Source organism: Rhodamnia argentea, chromosome 3 (assembly GCF_020921035.1).
Source record: "Rhodamnia argentea isolate NSW1041297 chromosome 3, ASM2092103v1, whole genome shotgun sequence".
NCBI classification, from domain to species: domain Eukaryota; kingdom Viridiplantae; phylum Streptophyta; class Magnoliopsida; order Myrtales; family Myrtaceae; genus Rhodamnia; species Rhodamnia argentea.
The window spans coordinates 32,181,025-32,201,717 of record NC_063152.1 but is presented as its reverse complement, the minus strand read 5'-3'; the positions used below and the strand labels follow the sequence as shown (position 1 = coordinate 32,201,717).

Here is a 20,693-nt window from a genome sequence, read left to right as displayed (position 1 = left end):
TATATATATCAACTTTGAATTTCAAGGAAATTCAAAGCTGAGTTCATTTAATGGATTAAAAGATATCAACTTTTAATTTCGAGGAAATGGGACAAGTGCCACAAGGGCATTTATTTCTGCAGTCGAAGCTTGTCAATTGTTAGGTGAAGGATGTTATGGATATTTGGTGGTCATCAATGATAAGGAAAAGCCAGAAAAGAAACTAGATGAGATACCTGTAGTCAAAGAGTTTCCGAATGTGTTTTCTAAAGAATTGCCAGGATTACCCCTGGAGCAAAAATTTTGGACGAAGTTGTCGAACCAGGTGAACGAGCCCCGAAGAGCGTGGGCCAAATCGAACCTGAGATAATGAGACTATATAGTCTCATTATCTCAGGTTCGATTTGGCCCACGCTCTTCCGGGCTCGCTCACCCGGTTCGACAACATCGTCCAAAATTTCCTTTAAAATCTATGGCGCAGCCACGAAGCATATCCTCTAGAATCTAAATTACTCTTTCGATCTGTCCGTCCGTCTGAGGGCGAAAAGCAATACTAAACTGCAATTTGGTTCCCAACGCCTCTTGCAAACCTCGCCAAAAATTTGACATGAATTTTGAGTCTCTGTCCGAGGTAATAGTGACTGGAACACCATGAAGTCGTATAATATATCCGACATACAATTCCGCATGCCTTTCCATTGGGTAACTCACTTTCACCGCTATGCGGTGAGCTGACTTTGTCGGTCGATCAACCACTACCCAGATAGAGTCATATCCACTTGACGTTCTGGGAAGTCCCCGAATAAAGTCAACGGTAATGTGTTCCCACTTCTATTCGGAAATTTCTAGCTGCTTCAACAATCCCGCAGGTTTCCGGTGTTCCGCCTTAACTTGTTGACACGTCAGACATCTTGCCACATATTGGGCTATATCTCTTTTCATTCCATTCCACTAGTAGTTTTGTTGAAGGTTCTGATACATTTTTGTACCTCCAAGATGAATACTGTACTTGCTTCTGTGAGCTTCATTCATGATTTCCCCTCTCAATTCTTTATTTTCCGGCACGCAAATACGTCCATGAAAACAAACAATTTCATCCTCCGACAAACTAAAATCAGTCTGTTTCCCTCGAAGTGCTTTACCCCACCTTGGTCCACACATTAAACAATTCATATATAACATACAATCAAATGCATACAACCAAGGCACATAACCAGAACACTCAATAATAATTCAATAATTAATGTATATATATGTGGTCTCGTTATCTCGAGTTCGATTTGGCCCACGCTCTTCTAGGCTCGTTCACCTGGTTTGACAACTTCGTCCAAAATTTTCGCTACTTTTCATCTCATGAGTCAGCCTTCCAATTTGTTTCGTCTAATCCTTATTTATTAAGGAGTATTAAAAAGGGGTGTCACACCTGCCTCCTCCACCCACCACCGACCGTCGCCAATCGTCACCTGCAGCCGCCGACCGCAGCCTCTCACCACCGCCGACCGCCGCTTTTCTTTCAAAAAGTAAAAATACTTTACAAAGTTCATTTTTCACCAAACAGAATTTACGTCAAAGTTGTTTTCCAATGTGTTTTTAAAATACATTTTACCAAACACTACTTGCATTTTGAAAAAAGTCTTTAGCCCAAATGTATTTGCATTTTCTCAAACTCCCTTGGTCAAATGCTAAACCAAACAGGCCCTAAATATACTTACATATGCAGTGCTGATTCTGTGATTTGAGCTTGTAAAGCTAGATTTTGCATTTAACGACCTCAAATTGACTTGGGTGGACGCGTTCTAATATCCGAGGAAGGAATGAGATGGAGTTATGATCATAGGAAATGCATTTGGCATTTTCATGTTGTATATGAAAACAACATGATATTGCCGAATTATGCAGATAGACAGGCCTTCTCCATTATGGCGGATCATCCTCAATATACCCTTTTTTCAAGGCTATGTAAATTACTGAAATCATCAGTAGGATTAAGTTATGGATATTTATAACTCTCATTTCAGGCCACCAATATCTCTCCTCTCCTCCACCAAAACCTCAATCCCTTTCCAGGAGTTATGTATATTACAATATGTTGCTGAGTCCATCTTTCGAGAACCCGCAAACAGTCCTCCTACGATCTATCGGGAGTATAGAATCGGAAAAATAACAAAAAAAATCCTAAATTTATTGCAATTGTACCAATTCAGTCCTAAATATTTTTTCGTGACAATTCAGTCTTAAACTTTTTGCATTTGTGTCAATTTAGTCCTTTCATCCACTTTTGGATGGCCGGTGCTGACGTGGACGTCAATCGGCGCTGACGTGGACAATTTATAATAAAATCTTAATATTTATAAAAAAAAAATTCCTTTTTCTTTGCTTTCTTTTTTCATTTTTGCTTTCTTCTTCTTCCTTTGGCCGGTTGTCAGCCAAAGGCCAAAGCCGGCAAGGGCTAGTTAGCCAAGCCAAGGCCGAGCCTCGCCACAGTTGCTGGCCGAGCTCAGGCACGGGCATCCATGGCGACCGAGCTTGCCTAGCAACGGTGGCGAGGCTCGACCTGGGTGAGCCCAGGTTCTCAAGAACATACAACAAAACAAACTCAGAAGAATTGCCCAGCAAAGACGGCCAAGAACCAATAGCGAGAAACTCGCCGTTCTTTTGCTTTGATTGCTTCTTGTCCTGGAGCTCGGATTAGGTTGAAGAAGAAGCGTTATCTGAGATCTTTCCAACTCGATGCCGTAGAGGGTCATGAACAAACCATCAAAAGCGAGGCTTTTTACAGCTGAAGCATCCATCTGCCAGCAGCCTCCAAAGTCAAACATGGTGTTGAATATGCCTCACGGTATTTTACCGGATAAAGAAAGTTCCCGATTGAAATGCTCCGACATTTGCGATTCTAGAGAAGGTGAAGTGCTTAGGAAACGTAATGCAGAGCTGGCGAGGGCAATTCCTGGCCATCCTTGCTTCGCAATTCTTTTGGGTTTATTTTGTTGTCTGTTCTTGAGAACCAAGCCGAGCCTCGCCACTGTCGTTGGGCGAGCTTGGCCACGCCCAACAACGGAGAGGCTTGGCCTCGCCAGATCTAGGCAAGGCCGACCACGCCAAATCTGGGATAGCTCGGTCGCTTTGGCCGACCGAGCCCGAGTGACTGTGGCGAGGCTCGGCCCGGGCGAGGCCGACATCGCCCTCGTTGACTTTGGCCTGACCGGTCACAGATCCAGCGATAGACCAAAGGAAGAAGGAGAAGAAAATAAAAAGACAAGAAAAAAAGAAAATTATTAAATTATTAAAAATTATCCAAGTCAGCACCGTTCGACGTCCACGTTAGTGTCGACCAGCCAAAGTTGGCCGGAATGACTGAATTGCTATAAATACAAAAGGTTTAGAACTGAATTGGCATAAAAAAAATGTTTAGGACTTAATTGGCACAATTATAAGAGGTTTAAGGCTTTTTTGGTAATTTTCCCTAGTGAGGTCGAAAACGCAAGCTCGGGCATCAATTGCGTGGATCCACGCCCTGGCCATTTGGGTCACTGGCTTAGGTGATGACAACACAAGTCTAGCCCATGAGGACTTAGGCAGGACATTGAAGTCGAAGGTCTAGACATCGCTGATCGGGTCGCTCATAGTCACTTTGAGAGCTAAGACTTTTAGTTCGATTGCAGGTGTTTTGGGACCGACTTCTTTAGGTACTTCCTTTGCTCACCAAGGACTTAAGTCCGTGCGATAAGCGGAGGAGTTCAAATGAATTGCAAAACCCCTTTCGTTCTTTAACGCGTGAACCCTCATATCAATTTGGATAATGACAGGGACTGCTCCTGAAATTTTCTTCGATGTTTCTGGACACGGGACTGTTACTTGTGACTTCTACGTCACATGTAAATTTTCCCTGATTTTTCAACGCCCAATTTCAAAAACCTTTTCCAAGTAGATCGTTAATGTCAGAGCAAGGTTCACCGGAGTCGATGGGTCTGGCTCGGCGACGACTAGCCTTGGAGCAAGTTGGTTTCATTAGCGTGGACATTGTGTGTTAATTAACAAACTTGACATTGTTCCTCTTCCACTGTCGCAATGCGGAAGTGGCTATAGTGTGCGCGATTGCAAGATTTGATCTTGGATAGTATTCTGTTGAAACTATACTGCTCGTAGAATTTCCAAAGCAAAAAAATCCTCCATTCCAATTACAATAGAAAATGTACAAATTCTAAGTATACACACAACACGACCGGAAGCCAATGAATAATGATAGGACACATAGTTCAAAAAGAATTCGAGGCAAACAAATAAGCAGGCCACACAAACAATCTAATACAAGAGATCACCCTCTCAACTCTCTATCTGCATGACAAGGACTTCAGTGCCTTTGTGGATACATCAATGGCCATAGTGCAGTTCATTTGCGAGGTCTTGTTCTTCTTGAACATGAACATAACCGTCACCTTCCCCTTGAGCTCGCCTTGGCTGTTCAACGTGATGACTCCCGAGCTCAACTCACTCCCGAGTGTCGAATCACTAGGCAGGTTCACGGAGTTCAAGGTCACGGTGGCGTCGATCTTCTTGGTAGACTTGAAGTTGGCCTTGCTCTTGGGAATGATCGCTTGTCCCACTTGGACACCTCCATAGGTGAAGTTGACGGTAGAAGCACCGTACTTGAAGGGACCCCAGTTGGTGTTCTTGATACGGATCGGGGCGACGAAGGTCATGTCGAACGAGGGTGAGGCTTGAGTCCCGGCGGTCAGGGACTGGATGTCGAACTCGCTCACCCTGAACTTTGGGGACTTGAACTTCATGATAACGAGGACAAAGAAGAGCGCCTGGACTACCTGGAAGATGACGAAGGCGATGATGCCGATCGTCCACTTCATCTTCTTCTTGCGCCTCTCCTCGTCCGTCAATTGTTGCGACTCTTGATCATTCCTGTAGAACACCATCTTGATTCTGGTTTGTGTATGATGTTCGGTTTTGGTTTGTGCTCGAAATCTGGTGTTCAGCGACGGTTTGCTCGAAGCAAGGAAGGTTTTCTCGGCTGCGTTTCGCGGGTGAAGTGCTCGGATGTGTTCGAAGGAATTGTTAATGCTTGGTTGGGTGGCTATGTCGGGTTATTTATAGTTGATTTTAGGGGGTGTACTTCCTTATATTGTAAGATATCTAGGGACCTTACAGGGAAATGGTCGTAGTAGGACTTGGACGGCGATCAGAGGATTTTGGTACACGGCACCAAAGCGAGTTTTCTTAGGGTTGCCTTTCTTGACTTTCTAGACGCTCCTGACTTTTCGACAGTGAAGTTGTTTTCGTATTTACGACGAACGGTCAGCAACAGAAGCTTCGATCAGCTTAATGTTTATTTTTATCCGGTGGAGGGCTGCAATATAAAAGCTGAACCGGCTAAGTAGTTGGCTCTTAGATATAAAATCATTTGCTTAGAGTGAAAAGCTAAACCTCAGTTTCTATGCTACGTGAGGAAGCAAAGGCCTATATTCACGCCTCCCGGCCAAGGTATGCCTAGCATTTTCTCTTTGCTGCCATGTTTGTAGTTCTAATAAGCAGTTTCTTTCTTGATTCTTATTGGTATGAGTGGTGTGCTTTAAGTATTTGGAGTCTTTTACATCAGTAGGTATATCTTGTGATTGTGATAGCTTAGAGGTGGTCTCAATTGGAGAGGAGTTTTCAAATCATGTAAATCTCTCCACCTTACATCTCTTAAGGGTGATTGGTTCCTGGTCCGGGCCGAAGGTCCCGGTTCCTAGTTTCCTGAACTAGGGATCGGACCGGACTGACCAATCCAGTCCGGTCCTCGAGCGATCCAGTAGAACTGGTACAAAGAACCACTCGTGAGACAAACTTTTACGTGGCTATGTATGACTATTTAAAAGAGGGGAGATGGACGTGAACACTACTTCATAGTCTTTCCACTTCTCATATTTCTCATCCAAAGAGAGGTTAGAGAGGAAGGAAACAGAAGACTCCATGCATCATACATGCTATACCGCTGATAGTCTTTCCACATTCCCCGTGTTTCCCATACAAAAATTTGGAGCGGGACGATCAACTAGTCCGGAATAACAATTACCTCTCATGCGTAGTGAACAAATACAAGAGGGATCAGACAAACCAAATTATATCCACGCCCACCCGACAGCAACCAAAATGAACAAACAAGACAAGAACTAGGATACTTGGATTTATTATTGTCAGAATTAGTGACTCTTTTAAAGTTTTTCCTTTCACTAAAAAACTCTTACGTTTATGTTAAATAAAAAAATAAAAATGATCGGTCCGCTTGGGTGGTTCATTGGTCCGATTCTCCCATGGAACCGGGAACCAAATTGCTCGGACACCGATAAAATCGGGAATTGGACCAGAGTTCCCCTAAACAAGACCAAACAAGTCGATTCGGTTTGGTCCAAGTGATTCTTGGTTCGGTCGGTCCATTATGCTCAGCCCTAATATCCCTAATTGCTTTGCTCTTGATCCGATTCTAGCCTCGTCCGTATTGTTTTTCTTCTCGAGTATTATGATTCATGGCACGAGTTTCATTCTTGATATAAATAAATATATATATTCTACTGATGCCATTTATGAATGGAACATAGATGGTATTTCTGAACATAATCTTATACAAGTTTTGAATCAAATGGTAATGTTAGCCACCACTTACAAAACAATTCCTGAAACAACTTACCAGCAGATAGCCTATATGATAATTGCTGGATTTTCTGGTGGTTTGAAAGGATGGTGGGATAATTATCTCACTCAAGACCATAGAGATCAAATCATTAATGCAGTTAAAGTTGATGAAAATGGACATACTGTATTTGATGATTATCGTCAAATGGTCCAAGATGCTGTCAGTACTCTTGTATATTCCATTTCTCAACATTTTATTGGTGATCCTTCTGTTATTCGAGATCAAAATCAAGATCTTCTTTCTAATTTAAAATGTCGCTATACATATATATTAGTCTCTGACGTATTTCAAGCAAAGCGGATTGGAGAGGGTCCCCATGGGGAGTTCCATCAATGGGGATGAAAACTTTGCCTCCATGGGTCGCAGGCCAAGGATTAATCGAGTCATAAGAACCTCCTAGTCCCGCTCGCAAACTTTTCTCTTTTCTTCTTGATCAGCCTCAATACGCGCACTTTTGCGGAAAATAGATTATTTCAATTTCTTTTGCTTATATATAAATTATAATTTCCACTAATGCATTTATCCTTTCATTATCCTATTGATTAATGTATCTCAACATCGAATCTCGACACTCGGCCCCTTAACGTTAAGCAAAAATGGTACAATTAAAGAGTCAGTAATCCATTACCATCCCAAGCAATTAGCCCATGGTGGGATCTCATAACCAGATCGAGGATCTCCATTGGTCTTAAAGGTTAAAAGAGCAAGAATAATCAAGTTAGGTGGCTAAATTATTAGCTAATTTAGAGTAATTGATGATTTATCGTCGGTTAGTGGTGGTGATAGCTCTTGAAACATAAACAAGTAATAAAATCTGATTTACAACATATATACTAACATCTTGTTTCAATGAATAGGCCAATAATTACTTTGCACTATTATGTCATTGTGCTTGTTCATGTTTAAAGAGCTCTCTAGAAAGTAGCCCCAATTTTTATAAGAAGCGGCACCACTTCTAAGCTCATATTGGTAAAGTATCTACCATGTATTTCTGCAATAAACATTACTAGCATTACACTTAGATTAAGAATATAACTCAGCCTACAAAATGTAATAGACGGTACTAACTTCTCATGTCCAGACTCTGCATCAAACAATCACATTCAATAACTTATTTTTACCCATTAAGGCTTATGACTAGTGATATAATAGTATTAGGTAGGTTACCATTACAAGAGATTTCAGTCAAAGGGTTTCAATCCTATTTCTTTTGAGATCTCCTTTACCACATCTCTTTGTATAACCTTTGTAAAGGGATTAACTGGACTCTTGCTTGACCTCACATAAAAAATTGTTCTAATATCATCCTAAATCAATTATGTCACGTACTCATAGCTTACATTGATTTGTCCACACTTGACATTATAAATGCTATATAAGCTCTCATCAAAGTAGTCCGACTATCACAATGAATCGAAATCGAACCAAAGGACTAGACCATAATTTGATACCCGATAATAAATTTATAATCATTCGGCCTTTTTCCCAATTGTTGCTAAAGCAATGAATTCATATGCCATGGTTGAGTGCGTTATGCATGTTTATTTCTTGCTCGCCCAAGATACAAACATTCACCTAATGTGAAAATCCATCCAAAAGTGAAATGTTTATTGCCTACAATTGTAATCCAACTAGTATCGGTATATCATTCTAACACAACCAGGTAATCATTATAGAACAATCGCAAATTTTTAGTTCTCTTAAGATGACAAAAAATTCTAGTAACAAAACTCTAATATACTATACTTGGATTACAAGTATTTCTACTCAACTTACACACGAAAAAGGCAATATCAAGTCTAGTACAATGCATTAGATACATTACAAGCCCCATAGCACTCACATATTCAAGTTGTGCCATTGATCTACAAGTATTACAATTTAATATTGAAATCAAATGAAGTACTCATTTATTAAAATCAAGATGTTTAAATTTATTTAACATCTTTTCGACGATCACTTTGTCGCAAAGAGTAACCATTACTATGTTTTTTTTTAACTTTAATTCCCAAGATACTATCTACTTCATCAAATCTTTCAATCTAACTATGAAAGTTTGATACTTGTCCAGTCATATTGGTTCTAAAAATAAGCATATCATCAATATATAAGCAAACTAAAACACCATTGTCTTTAGTGAATTTAGAAGAAATACAGTTATCCGAACTATTGTGTTTGAAATCATTAGATAAAATAACTTAATCAAATTTTTCATACCACTACATAGGTGTTTGCTTAAGTCCATAAAGAGATATGACCAATTTATATACTTTCCTTTCATTTTCAAGAAGAACAAAATCCTCTAATTATTTCATATAATTTTTTTCATTTAAATCTCCATTTAAGAAAGCAACGTTGATATCCAATTGTTGAACGTAAATATCATAAATGGATACTGAAGCAAAAAGAATTTGAATGGATGTTATAGATGTTACATGAGCATATGTATCAAAATAATATATTTCTTCTTTTTGTCTATGCCCCCTGGCTACCAATCTAGCCTTAAAAGCTTGGATAGAACTATCAGAATTATATTTTCTCCTGAAAATACATTTGCACCAAATAGGTTTAGATCCTTTTGGTAATTTTGCTAATACCGAAGTATTATTGGACCTAATTGAGCCCATTTCATCATTTTTAGCTTCTTTCCAAAAAGAAGCATCTCTAGAAGATATAGCATCACTAAAATTTTTAGGATCTTCTTCTAAATTTAATACTAAAATCTGCACCTAAATATTTCAATTTTCTTTCTCTAATGTTTCTTTTAGGTTCAACCGTGCCTTTAGAATCATTTGTTCCTTTCTCATGAAAATCTACTTGTATTTCTATAGGTTTTGGAACATTATTACAAAAATTTCAAAAATTGTCGAACATTTATTCTCAAAGAATTAGGTATCTCTTAATTCTAAAGTGACATTTGACTCTAAATCAAGAAGCCTATAACATTTACTGTTTCCAGCATATCCAAGAAAAACACTTTTGATAGCCCTCGGACCAAGTTTTGTTCTCTTACGATCAGGAATTTTGTAATATGCCAACACCCCCACACTTTAAGGTATGACAATTTTAGTTTTTTACCTTTTCACAATCCATAAGAACCAATATTATTTCTCTTGGATGGTATCATATCATGAATGTAACATGCAATAAGCAATGCATCTCTCCATAAATTAATTGGTATTACACCAACAGCACGGACTACCAACTAAAGGAGGGCCACCGATCCACCTTTCACTGAACATTATTTATAAACAGTAGAGTATGCTCCGATGTAACCAACCTAAATGCTAGTTCGACACTTGTCACAAACTCTTTCTAATTGCGAGCATCAAAGTTCAATTTGCTCACCTCTAACATAGATAATTATGGATGCAATTAGTATCAAATGATATCCAAAAAAGGAAAAACTTATGTATCTATACGTATATAGCATCATCAGATCAATCATTCCTATTGGTCAAACCCACAAAATTTTTCCATTTTCATTTGCAATAAACTCCTCCATAAACTAACAATACATGTAGCGAGCGAAACAGTACTAGCTCAATCGAATGGAGAAAGACATTCTCAATGTTATTGACAGTTCATTGATTGATAGACCCACCCAAGACTCTTCTGATAGATGTCACAAGTGCTGCGGAACTCGATTGTATCGACCCTAAAATGCCCGCTCTCCCTCTCGAAAGTCTTGGGTTTGACTAATCCTCCTGGCGTCGATCCCACAAATTGAAGGTGACGCACCAATGAACGGTGGCTTCACTGCAAATATGTGGAAGTTCGCTTTTCCTTTGAAATTGAGCACGTACATCAAATTCCAAGTGCTTGAGACTCTTTGGGTAGTACCACAAGGGCTTCTAGGACTGATAGTCTCCATTTGTCATAATTGATCATGAGATAGATTAACCAACCAATGGAGAGCTTTTCTGGTGTGGGAATTTATCAATGTATAGTGATCCTTGAACACGCTTTTGAATAAACGTATATTTTCGTCCTTCCCCGCTATTGTCCATTTTGAACAAAAACCTCTTAAGTCAGTAATTGGTTGGGAATTATACCAAGTTTCTTTTGGAATTCTACAACTCTAATACATTGGGTCGTCATTCATACTGCAAAACCATGCAATACCCACTTCAGCTACAAATTTCTCCGCAACCTTACGCCACTCGCGACAAAAATCGCACGGGATCCATGTGTCGGTAAACATTGGAGAATCCATCATAACACTGGCAGCACTAATCCTTCAAAGACATGTTTTCAATCTTGAATTTTTTAGTCTCCTTCCACAGCATTCCACATCCTAGACAGTTTATCCCCATGTGCCTCCAACATTTACTCCATTGTTGCAAAAATAATTCCTTAAAATTATTGGAAAATATAATGAACGAATGGGAAAAAAATTGAATCAGATTTCATAGCATGAATTCAATTTTTTTAAGAAATTATTTGTTCCACAACGTTGCTAATGGTCACTGGGAAAAATCCTTGAAGATAAAATAAAGCCTCGTAATGAGAATATCATATAGTAATTATGATATTTTTTTCAAAAACTCTAAAAGGAAAACAATTGGAAAGAAGGTTAAATTTCTCTTGGAGAGAAACGAAAAAATATGAAAGCTTTGGATTGACTGGAAACGATCATTATTAAAAGCGAAATCTTTGAACGGACACAACCTTTCAAAAAGATTAAAAAGTCATGTCCAAACAGACACGACATTTCAAAGGTTGCATCCCCCTAAAATAACCGCCAATTAGAGGTGCAAAATGGGTCTATAACCCACATCTAATCCATATTTACAAGTGGTGGGTCATAAACAGGTTGCCTTCAATTTTAAAAAGCAGCTTAAATATGTCATAAATGGATTACTTAGAAACTTAATGGATCCTAAATGGGTTTTAAATGGGTCATAAATGAATTAGCTAATATAACTATCTTAAGTAAGCCATAAACATATTTGTTGAATATTTTTAAGTTTTCAAATTTTTATTATTTTATTTTTTCCTTTTTTTCTTTCTTTTCTTCTTTCTTCTTTTTCATCCAACCTCTACTGGCTGGAGATAGCCTTCGGCAAGCCTCGAGCTTGCTAGCCGTGGGCAAGCTTGTGCTCACCTAGACCGGGCAAGAATCAAGCTCGCCCGGCTCTTGCCGAGAATTCAGGTCGCTATGGCCAGCAAGCTCATGCTCGCTTGGATCTTGCCGAGAATTGAGTTCGTGTTCGCTAGGTTCTTTACGGGAATCAAGCTCGGCGAGCTCTTCCTCACCTAGATCGGCCAAGAATCGAGCACGCCCGGCTCTTGCCAAGAATTGAGGTCGCTAAGGCCGGCGATCTCATGCTCACTTGGATCTTGCCGAGAATCGAGCTCGTGCTCGCCGGGTTCTTGCTAGCAATCAAGCTCGGCGAGCTCTTCCTCGCCTAGATCTTGCTGAGAATCGTGCTCACCAAGGCCAATGAGCTCATGCTCGCTTGGTCCTTGCCAAGAATCAAGCTTGTCCTCTCCTGATTCACATCGGGTGAGCTCGAGCTAGTTGGGATCGACCGCGTTGGTGGTTGGTTGTTGAGGCACGGCAACGGCAAAGGGAGGAGGTAGAAGGAAGAGAAAAAAAAAAGAGAAAAAGAATAAAAATAAATAAATATACGAATAAAAAATAATCAGAACTTTTAAGAAATAAAAATTAAAAATAAGATTTTTTTCAAAAAATGATGAAAATTTCAGATTTTTTTAAATTACAAAAGTTGTCCACAATTAGCAATATATTTTTTCCAAAATTTATTAAAAAATAAATAATCGTAGGTTGGATTAAATATAGAAGTGTTTTAGTTCTAGGGGTCGGGTCGGATATGGGTTAAGAAATTTTAGGAGTGCGCATGGTTTTAGGGTAGAACCGGATAACCAAACCTGTGGTTCTCGGTCCGGTTCAAGGTTCTAATAGATTAGGGTCTAGTTCTGGTTCTGCATTTTTAGGAACCGCAAGTTCCGGTTGCAATTCCCGGTTCTTTATGGAACCGGAACTGGAACCGGGATATATATACTAAAAACCCTAATTTCAGCTTTCTTAGTTCTATTCACACATTTTCCACTTTTCCTTAGTCACAATGCAAAGTCTACTGGTGACAATCTCCCACGCCCTCGAGTCGAGTAGCCAAGGCTCCGCCGCTCCGCTCCCTCGAGTCTCACCGTCCTCAAGGCTCCACCTCCAACGAATTCCACTGGCCTTCACCATTGAGTGGCCATCCATCAAGTCTCACCGTCCACTGAGCTCCGCCACTTCACTTCACTCTCTCCCCAACTCTTCGACGATGACCTTTCCCTCGCTGTCAACCTCCTCATCCTCGGCACACCGACAGCGTCCCCAACTTCCTCTTGCTTGCCAACACCCTCCTTCTTGTCAAATCTGATCGTTCCAGGGAGATTTGACCAAGGTAGGTCTGTTAGTTAATTTCTAGCCCTGATTTCTTGTCTCTGCTTCTTTGTTTGTGTTTATCAATTGATCTTTAGCCCCCATGTCCTTCATATGAGTGTGTACGATTGTTCTTTTGTTCAGTCAGATTTGACCAAGCTTCCATTTTTTGCGTCCAGGGTGAATAGGTTTATGGCCCATCTTATGTGTGTCTAATGTAAGAGCAAGCCAATGTTCGTCTATTAAAGTTCCCATAGCACATATTTCACCACGCAATTCCTAGGTAATCGGGCTATTGGAGTTGATTATATTTACTGTCCATACAAAGTTTCTACCCTGCACTTAGAGTTGATTATATTTAGCGGGGATGCGACAAGCCTAGCATGTCGAATGGAGCTAGCTAAATGAAAAAATTGGTTTGCGGGATTTGTGTGTGTATAATGTGACTTGAAGCCCACATTAAGATGATGTCAAATGAAAGAAAACCCATAGATGATTATGTCCTACTGCAGGATCTTGGTCACGGCAAATGAGTTCAAGTGTGCAATTGCATCATGAGTAGAAAATATGATTACTTTTTTATCAGTTGACTCAAGAATTTCATTTTTCTCCTCAAGGATAAAACTAGCCCAATTTGTAATTGATGCTTGGATCAAATATTATGAAATGGTGCTTCAGAAATGTCCAATAGCTTCCATACATCAAAGTGGTGGTGGCAGCTGATGGTAGAATGATGCCATATTATTCTTCTGATCAACACGCTTGTAAGCTTCATGTTTTGTTAACAGTTATGTATGTTGTGTAAAAGTATATAGGACTGATGCGATGTAAAAACCGTCATAAAAAAATCCTTTCTCGCAGCTCAATTTGACTCTATATGAATGTCTTCGATTTTGATATAAAGGGAGTTGTATTGACAGGTTCTAGGGTATCCTGGAACCGGATCCGGAACCTTTGACGGGGTAGATTCCAAGTTCCAAGGTATACATGGTAGGTTCTAGGTTCCGAAAAATGAGGAACATATACTAGTGGAGAGGCTCCAGATTCTAGATGGAACCTACCTGGAACCTAGAACAGGATTAATGAGTCAATTTGAGTCGGACCTAAGAAATTTGTGCTACGCATAAATTGGTCATAATCGGATTAATGAGTCAATTTGAGTCAGACCATTTATGACTCGACCCACCCGTTTGACAGATATACCACTAGTACCTAATTGTCAAGTGGGAGAAAGCACTCCTTCGTTTATTTTACAAACAAACTACCAGCACAAAGCCCGTTTCTTTGTTTAACGTGTGAACCGCAATTTCAAATTTGGATAATGACAGAGATGGCTCTGAACTTTTCGTCAAGATTCCTCGATGCGGGACCATCACTTGTGGCTTCCACATTTCAAAAACCTCTTCCAACAGACGTTAATGTCGGAGAAAGGTCCACCGTGGCTCGGGACGACGAGCCTTGGAGCGAGTTGGTTTCATTATTAGCCTTGGAGCAACTTTAGATAACTAGACTTGACATTGTTCCTCTTTCACTGTCGAAGTGCGGAAGTGGTTATAGTGTTCGTGATTGCAAGATTTGAACTTGGATAGTATTCACTTGAGATTATATTGCTACAATCGCAAGGCATCATCGTATAAACAACCAGCATCGGCATACTTCCAAAAATCTAAGCAAAAAAATCCACCATTCCAATTACGGTACAAATAGAAAAATAGGACACATAGTTTGAAAACAATTCGAGGCAAACAAATAAGCAGGCCACACAAACAATCTAATACAAGAGATCACCCTCTGAACTCTCATCTGCATGACAAGGACTTTAGTGCCTTCGTGGACACATCAATGGTCATGGTGCAATTCATTTGAGATGTCTTGTTCTTCTTGAACATGAACATGACGGTCACCTTCCCTTTGAGCTCGCCTTGGCTGTTCAAGGTTATGACCCCCGAGCTCAACTCGCTCCCGAGAGTCGAATCGCTCGACAAGTTCGCGGAGTTCAAGGTCACAGTGGCATCGATCTTCTTGGTGGACTTGAAGTTGGCCTTGCTCTTCGGAATGATCGCTTGTCCCACTTGGACACCTCCATAGGTGAAGTTGACGGCAGAAGCACCGTACTTGAAGGGACCCCAGTTGGTGTTCTTGATCCGGATCGGGGCGACGAAGGTCATGTCGAACGAGGGTGAGGCCTGAGTCCCGGCGTTCAGGGACTGGATGTCGAACTCACTCACCCTGAACTTGGGAGACTTGAACTTCATGATGACAAGGACGAAGAAGAGGGCCTGGACTACCTGGAAGATGACGAAGGCAATGATGCCGATCGTCCACTTCATCTTCTTCTTGCGCCTCTCCTCGTCCGTCAGTTGCTGCGATTCTTGATCCTTCCTGTAGAACACCATCTTGATTCTGGTTTGTGGGTGATATTCGGTTTTGGTTTGCGCTGGAAAGCTGGTGTTTCAGCGACGGATTGCTCGAAGCAAGGAAGGTTTTCTCGGCTGCGTTTGTCTGGCGAATTGCTCGGATGTGTTTGAAGGGATTGTTGATGCTTGGTTGGGTGGCTGGGTCGGGTTATATATAGTGATTTTAGGGGGACCACTACCTCAAATTATAAGATTTCTCGGGGACCTTAGTGGGAAATGATCGCAGTAGTACTTGGACTGTGGTCAGAGGATTTTGGTACACGGCACCAAAGCGAGTTTTCTTTGGGGCGTTTTTCTTGACTTTCTAGACGCTCCTGACTTTTCGACACTGCAAACTGTTTTCTTATTTACGACGAACGGTCAGCAACAGAAGCTTCGATCAGTTTAATGTTTATTTTTATCCGGTGGAGGGCTGCAGTATAAAAGCTGAACCGTCTCCGTAGTTAGGCTCTTGAAGTTGCTCGCCCAATTGGACCAACTCTCTTAGATAAAATCACTTGCTGAGAGTGAAAGTTAAACCGCGGTTTCTGTGTTGCGTGAGCAAGCAGTGCCTATAATCACGCCTCCCGGCCAAGGTATGCCTAGAATCTCTCTTTGCTGCCGTGTTTAATGTTTTTAGTTCGAGTCAGCGGTGAGTTTCTTGATTCTTTATTGGTTTGAGTGGTGTGTTTCATGTGTTTGGAGTTTTTTAAACATCAATAGATATGTCTGGTGATTGTGATGGCTTAGGGGTTTGACGGGGTTTGCTGGTCACGATTGGAGAAGAGTTTTCAAATCATGTACATCTTTCCACCTTATATCTCTAAGGTTGCGTTTGGTCGTCTAGATTTCTAGTCATGATAAGATTTGATATAATAGGATATAAAATCCAGGCATTTTGCCACTGTTTGATGAATCACAATAATAAAATCGGATATATGAATATCATATAATGTTCATTGTTTGGCATTTGCACATATCGATGTAAACGAATCTAAAAATGCACAAACGGAGAGTATAAGAATCTCTCATTTTTCACTCTCACCTCTAGTAAGAGAGAGAAAATATGATCATTCGCAATTGCAATAACGAAAAGTATTTTCCTCTCGTTACTTTGGTTAAACTTCAACATGAACTATAAAGCCACAGAGAAGAGCGAGTTTTAACTCTCTTTCTACTTTTATAAACTTTTGACATGAACCAAAAACCTACTATCGAGAAGAAGTTTCGACTCTCTAGCCGTTTTCGTAAAGTTTTGACATGAACTAAAAAATTATAACGGAATGTTGAAATTTCAACATGAACCAGAGATACATAAGATGAGAAGATGGAAATTTCTATTTTTTTTTTTAGAAATTGCATTGTCCTACATTCTTTGAGAATTAGAAAGATCATTTTCAAGTTCAAATTTATTCATTTAAAATATGGTTCTTCCGCTTTATTTTTGTAGAATTCAAATATAATTCAAAATTAATTATTATTTTAATTTTATCATTTCGGAATTGTATTATTAAAAAAATAACTTTTATATCATGGACATAAGAAATCCTATTCACCATTATCTTGAATCTCGACATCTGTCATCGCTTTAACGTTAAGCACAAACTTTGCTATCAAATTGTCATTAATACATTATCACCCTAGTCAATCAGCCCATAGTGAGATATTATAACGAGCTAGAGGATCTACATCGGCTTTAGATGTTGAAATATCTACGTAGTCAAGCTATGTGGCTAAACTATGAGTCAATTTATAGCAGTCAATGATGCATCATTCTATTGGAGGCATTCAATAGGAAGTTCCATTCGGCTCAATTCACATGCACCGTCAGATCAAATGCTCTCGCGTGGGGCCCCACCTTTCATCTAAAGGTGAATGGCTAGGATTCGTATCGAAAAAATAAATAATCGCAGCATATTTTTTCCCATGCTGAAAATATAACAAGGCCGTAATGATAACCAGTTGTACACCCAAAAAAAAAAGATTAATAATAATACCCACAAAAATATTTTAAAAAAAGGAAAATAATGAAGTCTTCTCGGCCGCCGATCCTGACCCCCACTTGGCCTTCACTTTTCAAAAAGCTTTACGCACAATAATGGAGACTCACAAGCATTGGTAGGCCAACATGGGCCCGACACCTTATCACCTTCACACCAACCAAATCCCACTTGCGTTATAAAGGAAAAGCAAAGAAAATTCGAAAATCTTTAGCCTGTCGTCTTCTTCACTCCAACCATATTCCTCCGAGCTCCGCTCATGGCAACTCTCGCGCCGGACGGGGACGAATCGCCGGCCGCCCGTCTCATTCACAGGTCACGGACTTGAGCGTCTTGGGCGAGACGTTGATCTCCATGGTGCAGTTCATCCTCGTCGACTTCTTCTTCTTGAAGATGAGCATCAGCTCCACCTTCCCGCTCAACGTGCCCTCGCTCCTCAGGGTCAGCACTCCCGAGCTCAGCTCGCTCTTGAGGGTGGAATTGGCGCTGCCGGGCAAGCTAGCGGAGCTCAGAGTCACGTTCATGTCGATCTTCTTGGTGGACATGAAGTGGGCCTTGCTCTTGGGGATCGTCACGTGGCCCACCTGGACGCCGCCGTAGGTGAAGTTGACGGCGGCGGCGGCGTACTTGTAGGGCCCGAAGTTGCCGTTCTTGACTCGGATCGGGGCGACGAAGCTCGCGTCGAAGGACGGCGACGGCGTCCGGGCCGCGTCCAGGCTCTGGATCCGGATCGCGCCGACCCGGAACTTGGGCGTCCGCACCTTCATGACGACGAGGACGAAGACGAGGATCACGGCGACCTGGAACACGGCGAAGGCGGCGATGTAGGCGGCCCATTTCATCCGCTTCTTGCGCCTCTCCTCATGGGGCGGGGGCGGCTCGGCGTCGTTGCGGCTCTTGTCGGCCATTGGAAAGGAGGGTTTCTTGGCGTTTTGTGTGGACTTGTGAGAGTGATGGCGATGGAAAGATCGGTCTCTCTTTCGTGGGATCTCTCTCGGGTTGTTTCTTGTTTCTGCTTCTAGGGTTTGTGTAAGAGAAGGATGGGGCTTTAAGGATGCTTACGGCTCGAGAGGTTGGATTAGTTGGAGTTATAAACGGTCGTGACTTCCGTGAAGACCTTTTTGGAACACCGGGGACAGTCTTCGGGTAGAAATCCTCGTAAATATCTTGGTCGCTTTTATGTCCGGGCGTCCCTCGCTCAATAACTTATCAAGTGAGCTGGAAAAGGAGTGAGGAAACTTAATAATTGAGAGGGAATCAATGCCGCACCACGGTGAGAAACGATTTCGCGTTCGATATTAGTTTGTCGTGATTCGAAAGACCGAAAACGGGCACGAGGGAATCGAGAATTTCCCAGCGCGAAAGCTTTAAATTAGTTGGTGGATCGACACTACTCGCATGTAAAGACGTCCTAGATAAGCTCTATAAGTAAGAAATGGTTTAATTCGTCCCGATTCCCGCATCATTAACTAGCATGTGTCAATGGATGGAGAAGAAATCTTCTCATAAAAATGACCCTTTTGCATTCATGTCCGCTCGGCGTGAACGCAGTTCTTGATTGATTAAAAGAAAGCTCGCAACGCCATTTAAGGATTGTGAAATCGCTCTTGCATTGTCGATCAAGAAACCTTGCTTTGGTTGGTAATCAATAATTCGACAGTCTAGTATTGGGAGAGGACTAGTTTAATCTAGTGTGCGTTGTGCCGATATTTTCCTAAGTTTAAGTGTGGCTTATGTCCCTATCGGTCGCGTTTCGAAGGTCTTTGACATGTTCTAAAGGTATTAATATTATCCTAAAGTTTGAACGTGGAGGTGTCCCCATCGACTGCGTTACGAAGGCATCATGTGTTTACCTTGCTTGATTTGACGTGTTCTGAAGGCATAGGTGTCCAGCACATGTTCAAATCATTTCCTTTTTGGGTCTTCAAACGTGCGAATTTCCGCCATACTAGTTTAGTACAAGGTGGCGGTAGTTGTAACTTGTAGTGGCTTTCATTGTTTGTATATCGCCGCCCTTAGTCTGAAAGGGACAGGTTCCGCGAATTAGTCCATAAATCAAGGAACGAGGGCCAAAAAAAATACGAATGAACCAACTTCCCCCTCCCTGGTCAATGTTTCGGGAAAAAGCCTAATAGCTAAATACTCATGCTTTGACCATGGCGTTATAGGTAAATTCATGCATTCAATGTATCTTGTAAGATGCTATATATATTATGAAAAATTGATTATGTGACTGTTTTTAATCTATTGTGAGATTAACAGCCTGTTTTGAATCACAAAAAAAAATAAGTAGAAATTATTGTTGGGTCCACTTCTTTAAGATATGTAGCCAACAACATACTATTAATCACATTCGCCCAAAGACTATTATGCTAGTAAAGCCCATATATCATAATGTATGTCATTCTTTATTACCTTAACATTATAGTCGAATGGGTTCTGTATAGTGTTTGAGGTGATTGGTTTCAGACTAAACTATTAGGACCTACCCTGTCAGAGTCGGTTCACAATTTTTGGAATAGGAGAATCAACTAGTCGACCGTGAAATTGGCTCGACATTGAACCGCCTGGTTCAAGGTTAGGCCAGGAACCGGCTTGCCTTTTTTTTTTTTTTACTTAATTGCGGTACCTATTAGGATAACCTAAGGCCCGATGTGTGAGAGGAAGATTGTTGATGTTATCCCACATTAATTGTGAAAGGAGCTGGTGGTCGATTTATAAGTGTAGGGGAAAGTCTGATCATTTGAGCAAGTTTTCGGAGTGAGAAAGGCCAAGACCACCCAACACTATCATGTGCATTGTTTTTGTAAAATTAACAATTAGGATCTCATAAAGGCATTATTCTGTGGGAATGTTCAGCCTCATTATTTTTTATTTCATAAGTTCTCAATTAAGAGCGTGTAGGGTTTGATGTAGAACCAGTTCAAAACAAATTCTACATGGGAACCGGGTACCTTTAACCAATCCCCACATGATTTGCGATTCAACTCGGTTCTCAAGCTGAACCGGCCTGGTCCCTCATCCCCGATTGGTATCCGCCACATGGTTCATGATCCCCGATTGGTATCCGCCACATGGTTCATGAACCCCGATTGGTATCCACCACGTGGTTCATGAAATGCCAAATTCCGTGCATAAACAAATTTAGCCTCATTATTTTTTATTTCATAGGTTCTTAATTAAGAGCCATGTAGAGTTTGATTTAGAACCAGTTCAAAACAAATTCTACATGGGAA

The 20,693-nt window shown here is 40.9% G+C and overlaps 4 protein-coding genes across 4 annotated transcripts in view; all 4 read right to left on the bottom strand.

Annotated features, from left to right (window-relative positions):
- LOC115746432 overlaps positions 1-5,056 on the bottom strand; it is a 30,645-nt gene extending 25,589 nt beyond the window's left edge. The window contains exon 1 of the mRNA XM_048275855.1: positions 4,978-5,056. The gene's annotated coding sequence lies outside the window, so the exon portion shown is untranslated. The remainder of the gene's footprint in view (positions 1-4,977) is intronic.
- Positions 4,134-12,990, bottom strand: LOC115746460. The gene is made up of 3 exons (XM_030682221.2): positions 12,984-12,990; positions 7,011-7,015; positions 4,134-4,854 (listed from the first exon to the last, which is right to left on the bottom strand). Exon 3 carries the CDS (start codon positions 4,839-4,841, stop codon positions 4,311-4,313), a length of 531 nt encoding a protein of 176 aa, XP_030538081.2. The 5' UTR covers positions 4,842-4,854; positions 7,011-7,015; positions 12,984-12,990; the 3' UTR covers positions 4,134-4,310.
- Positions 4,134-15,624, bottom strand: LOC115746459. The gene is made up of 2 exons (XM_030682219.2): positions 14,830-15,624; positions 4,134-4,281 (listed from the first exon to the last, which is right to left on the bottom strand). The coding sequence occupies exon 1, from the start codon at positions 15,455-15,457 to the stop codon at positions 14,861-14,863; it is 597 nt and encodes a 198-aa protein (XP_030538079.1). The 5' UTR covers positions 15,458-15,624; the 3' UTR covers positions 4,134-4,281; positions 14,830-14,860.
- Positions 15,625-17,422: 1,798 nt separating this feature from the next.
- Positions 17,423-18,547, bottom strand: LOC115746470 (late embryogenesis abundant protein At1g64065-like). The gene has a single exon (XM_030682235.2). It carries the CDS (start codon positions 18,363-18,365, stop codon positions 17,763-17,765), a length of 603 nt encoding a protein of 200 aa, XP_030538095.1. The 5' UTR covers positions 18,366-18,547; the 3' UTR covers positions 17,423-17,762.
- Between the last annotated feature and the right edge of the window lie 2,146 nt (positions 18,548-20,693).

Excerpts from the sequence above, each read along its gene's own strand:
- LOC115746460 (XM_030682221.2), bottom strand. The coding sequence starts at position 4,841 with ATGAAGTGGACGATCGGCATCATCGCCTTCGTCATCTTCCAGGTAGTC.
- LOC115746459 (XM_030682219.2), bottom strand. The coding sequence starts at position 15,457 with ATGGTGTTCTACAGGAAGGATCAAGAATCGCAGCAACTGACGGACGAG.
- LOC115746470 (XM_030682235.2), bottom strand. The coding sequence starts at position 18,365 with ATGGCCGACAAGAGCCGCAACGACGCCGAGCCGCCCCCGCCCCATGAG.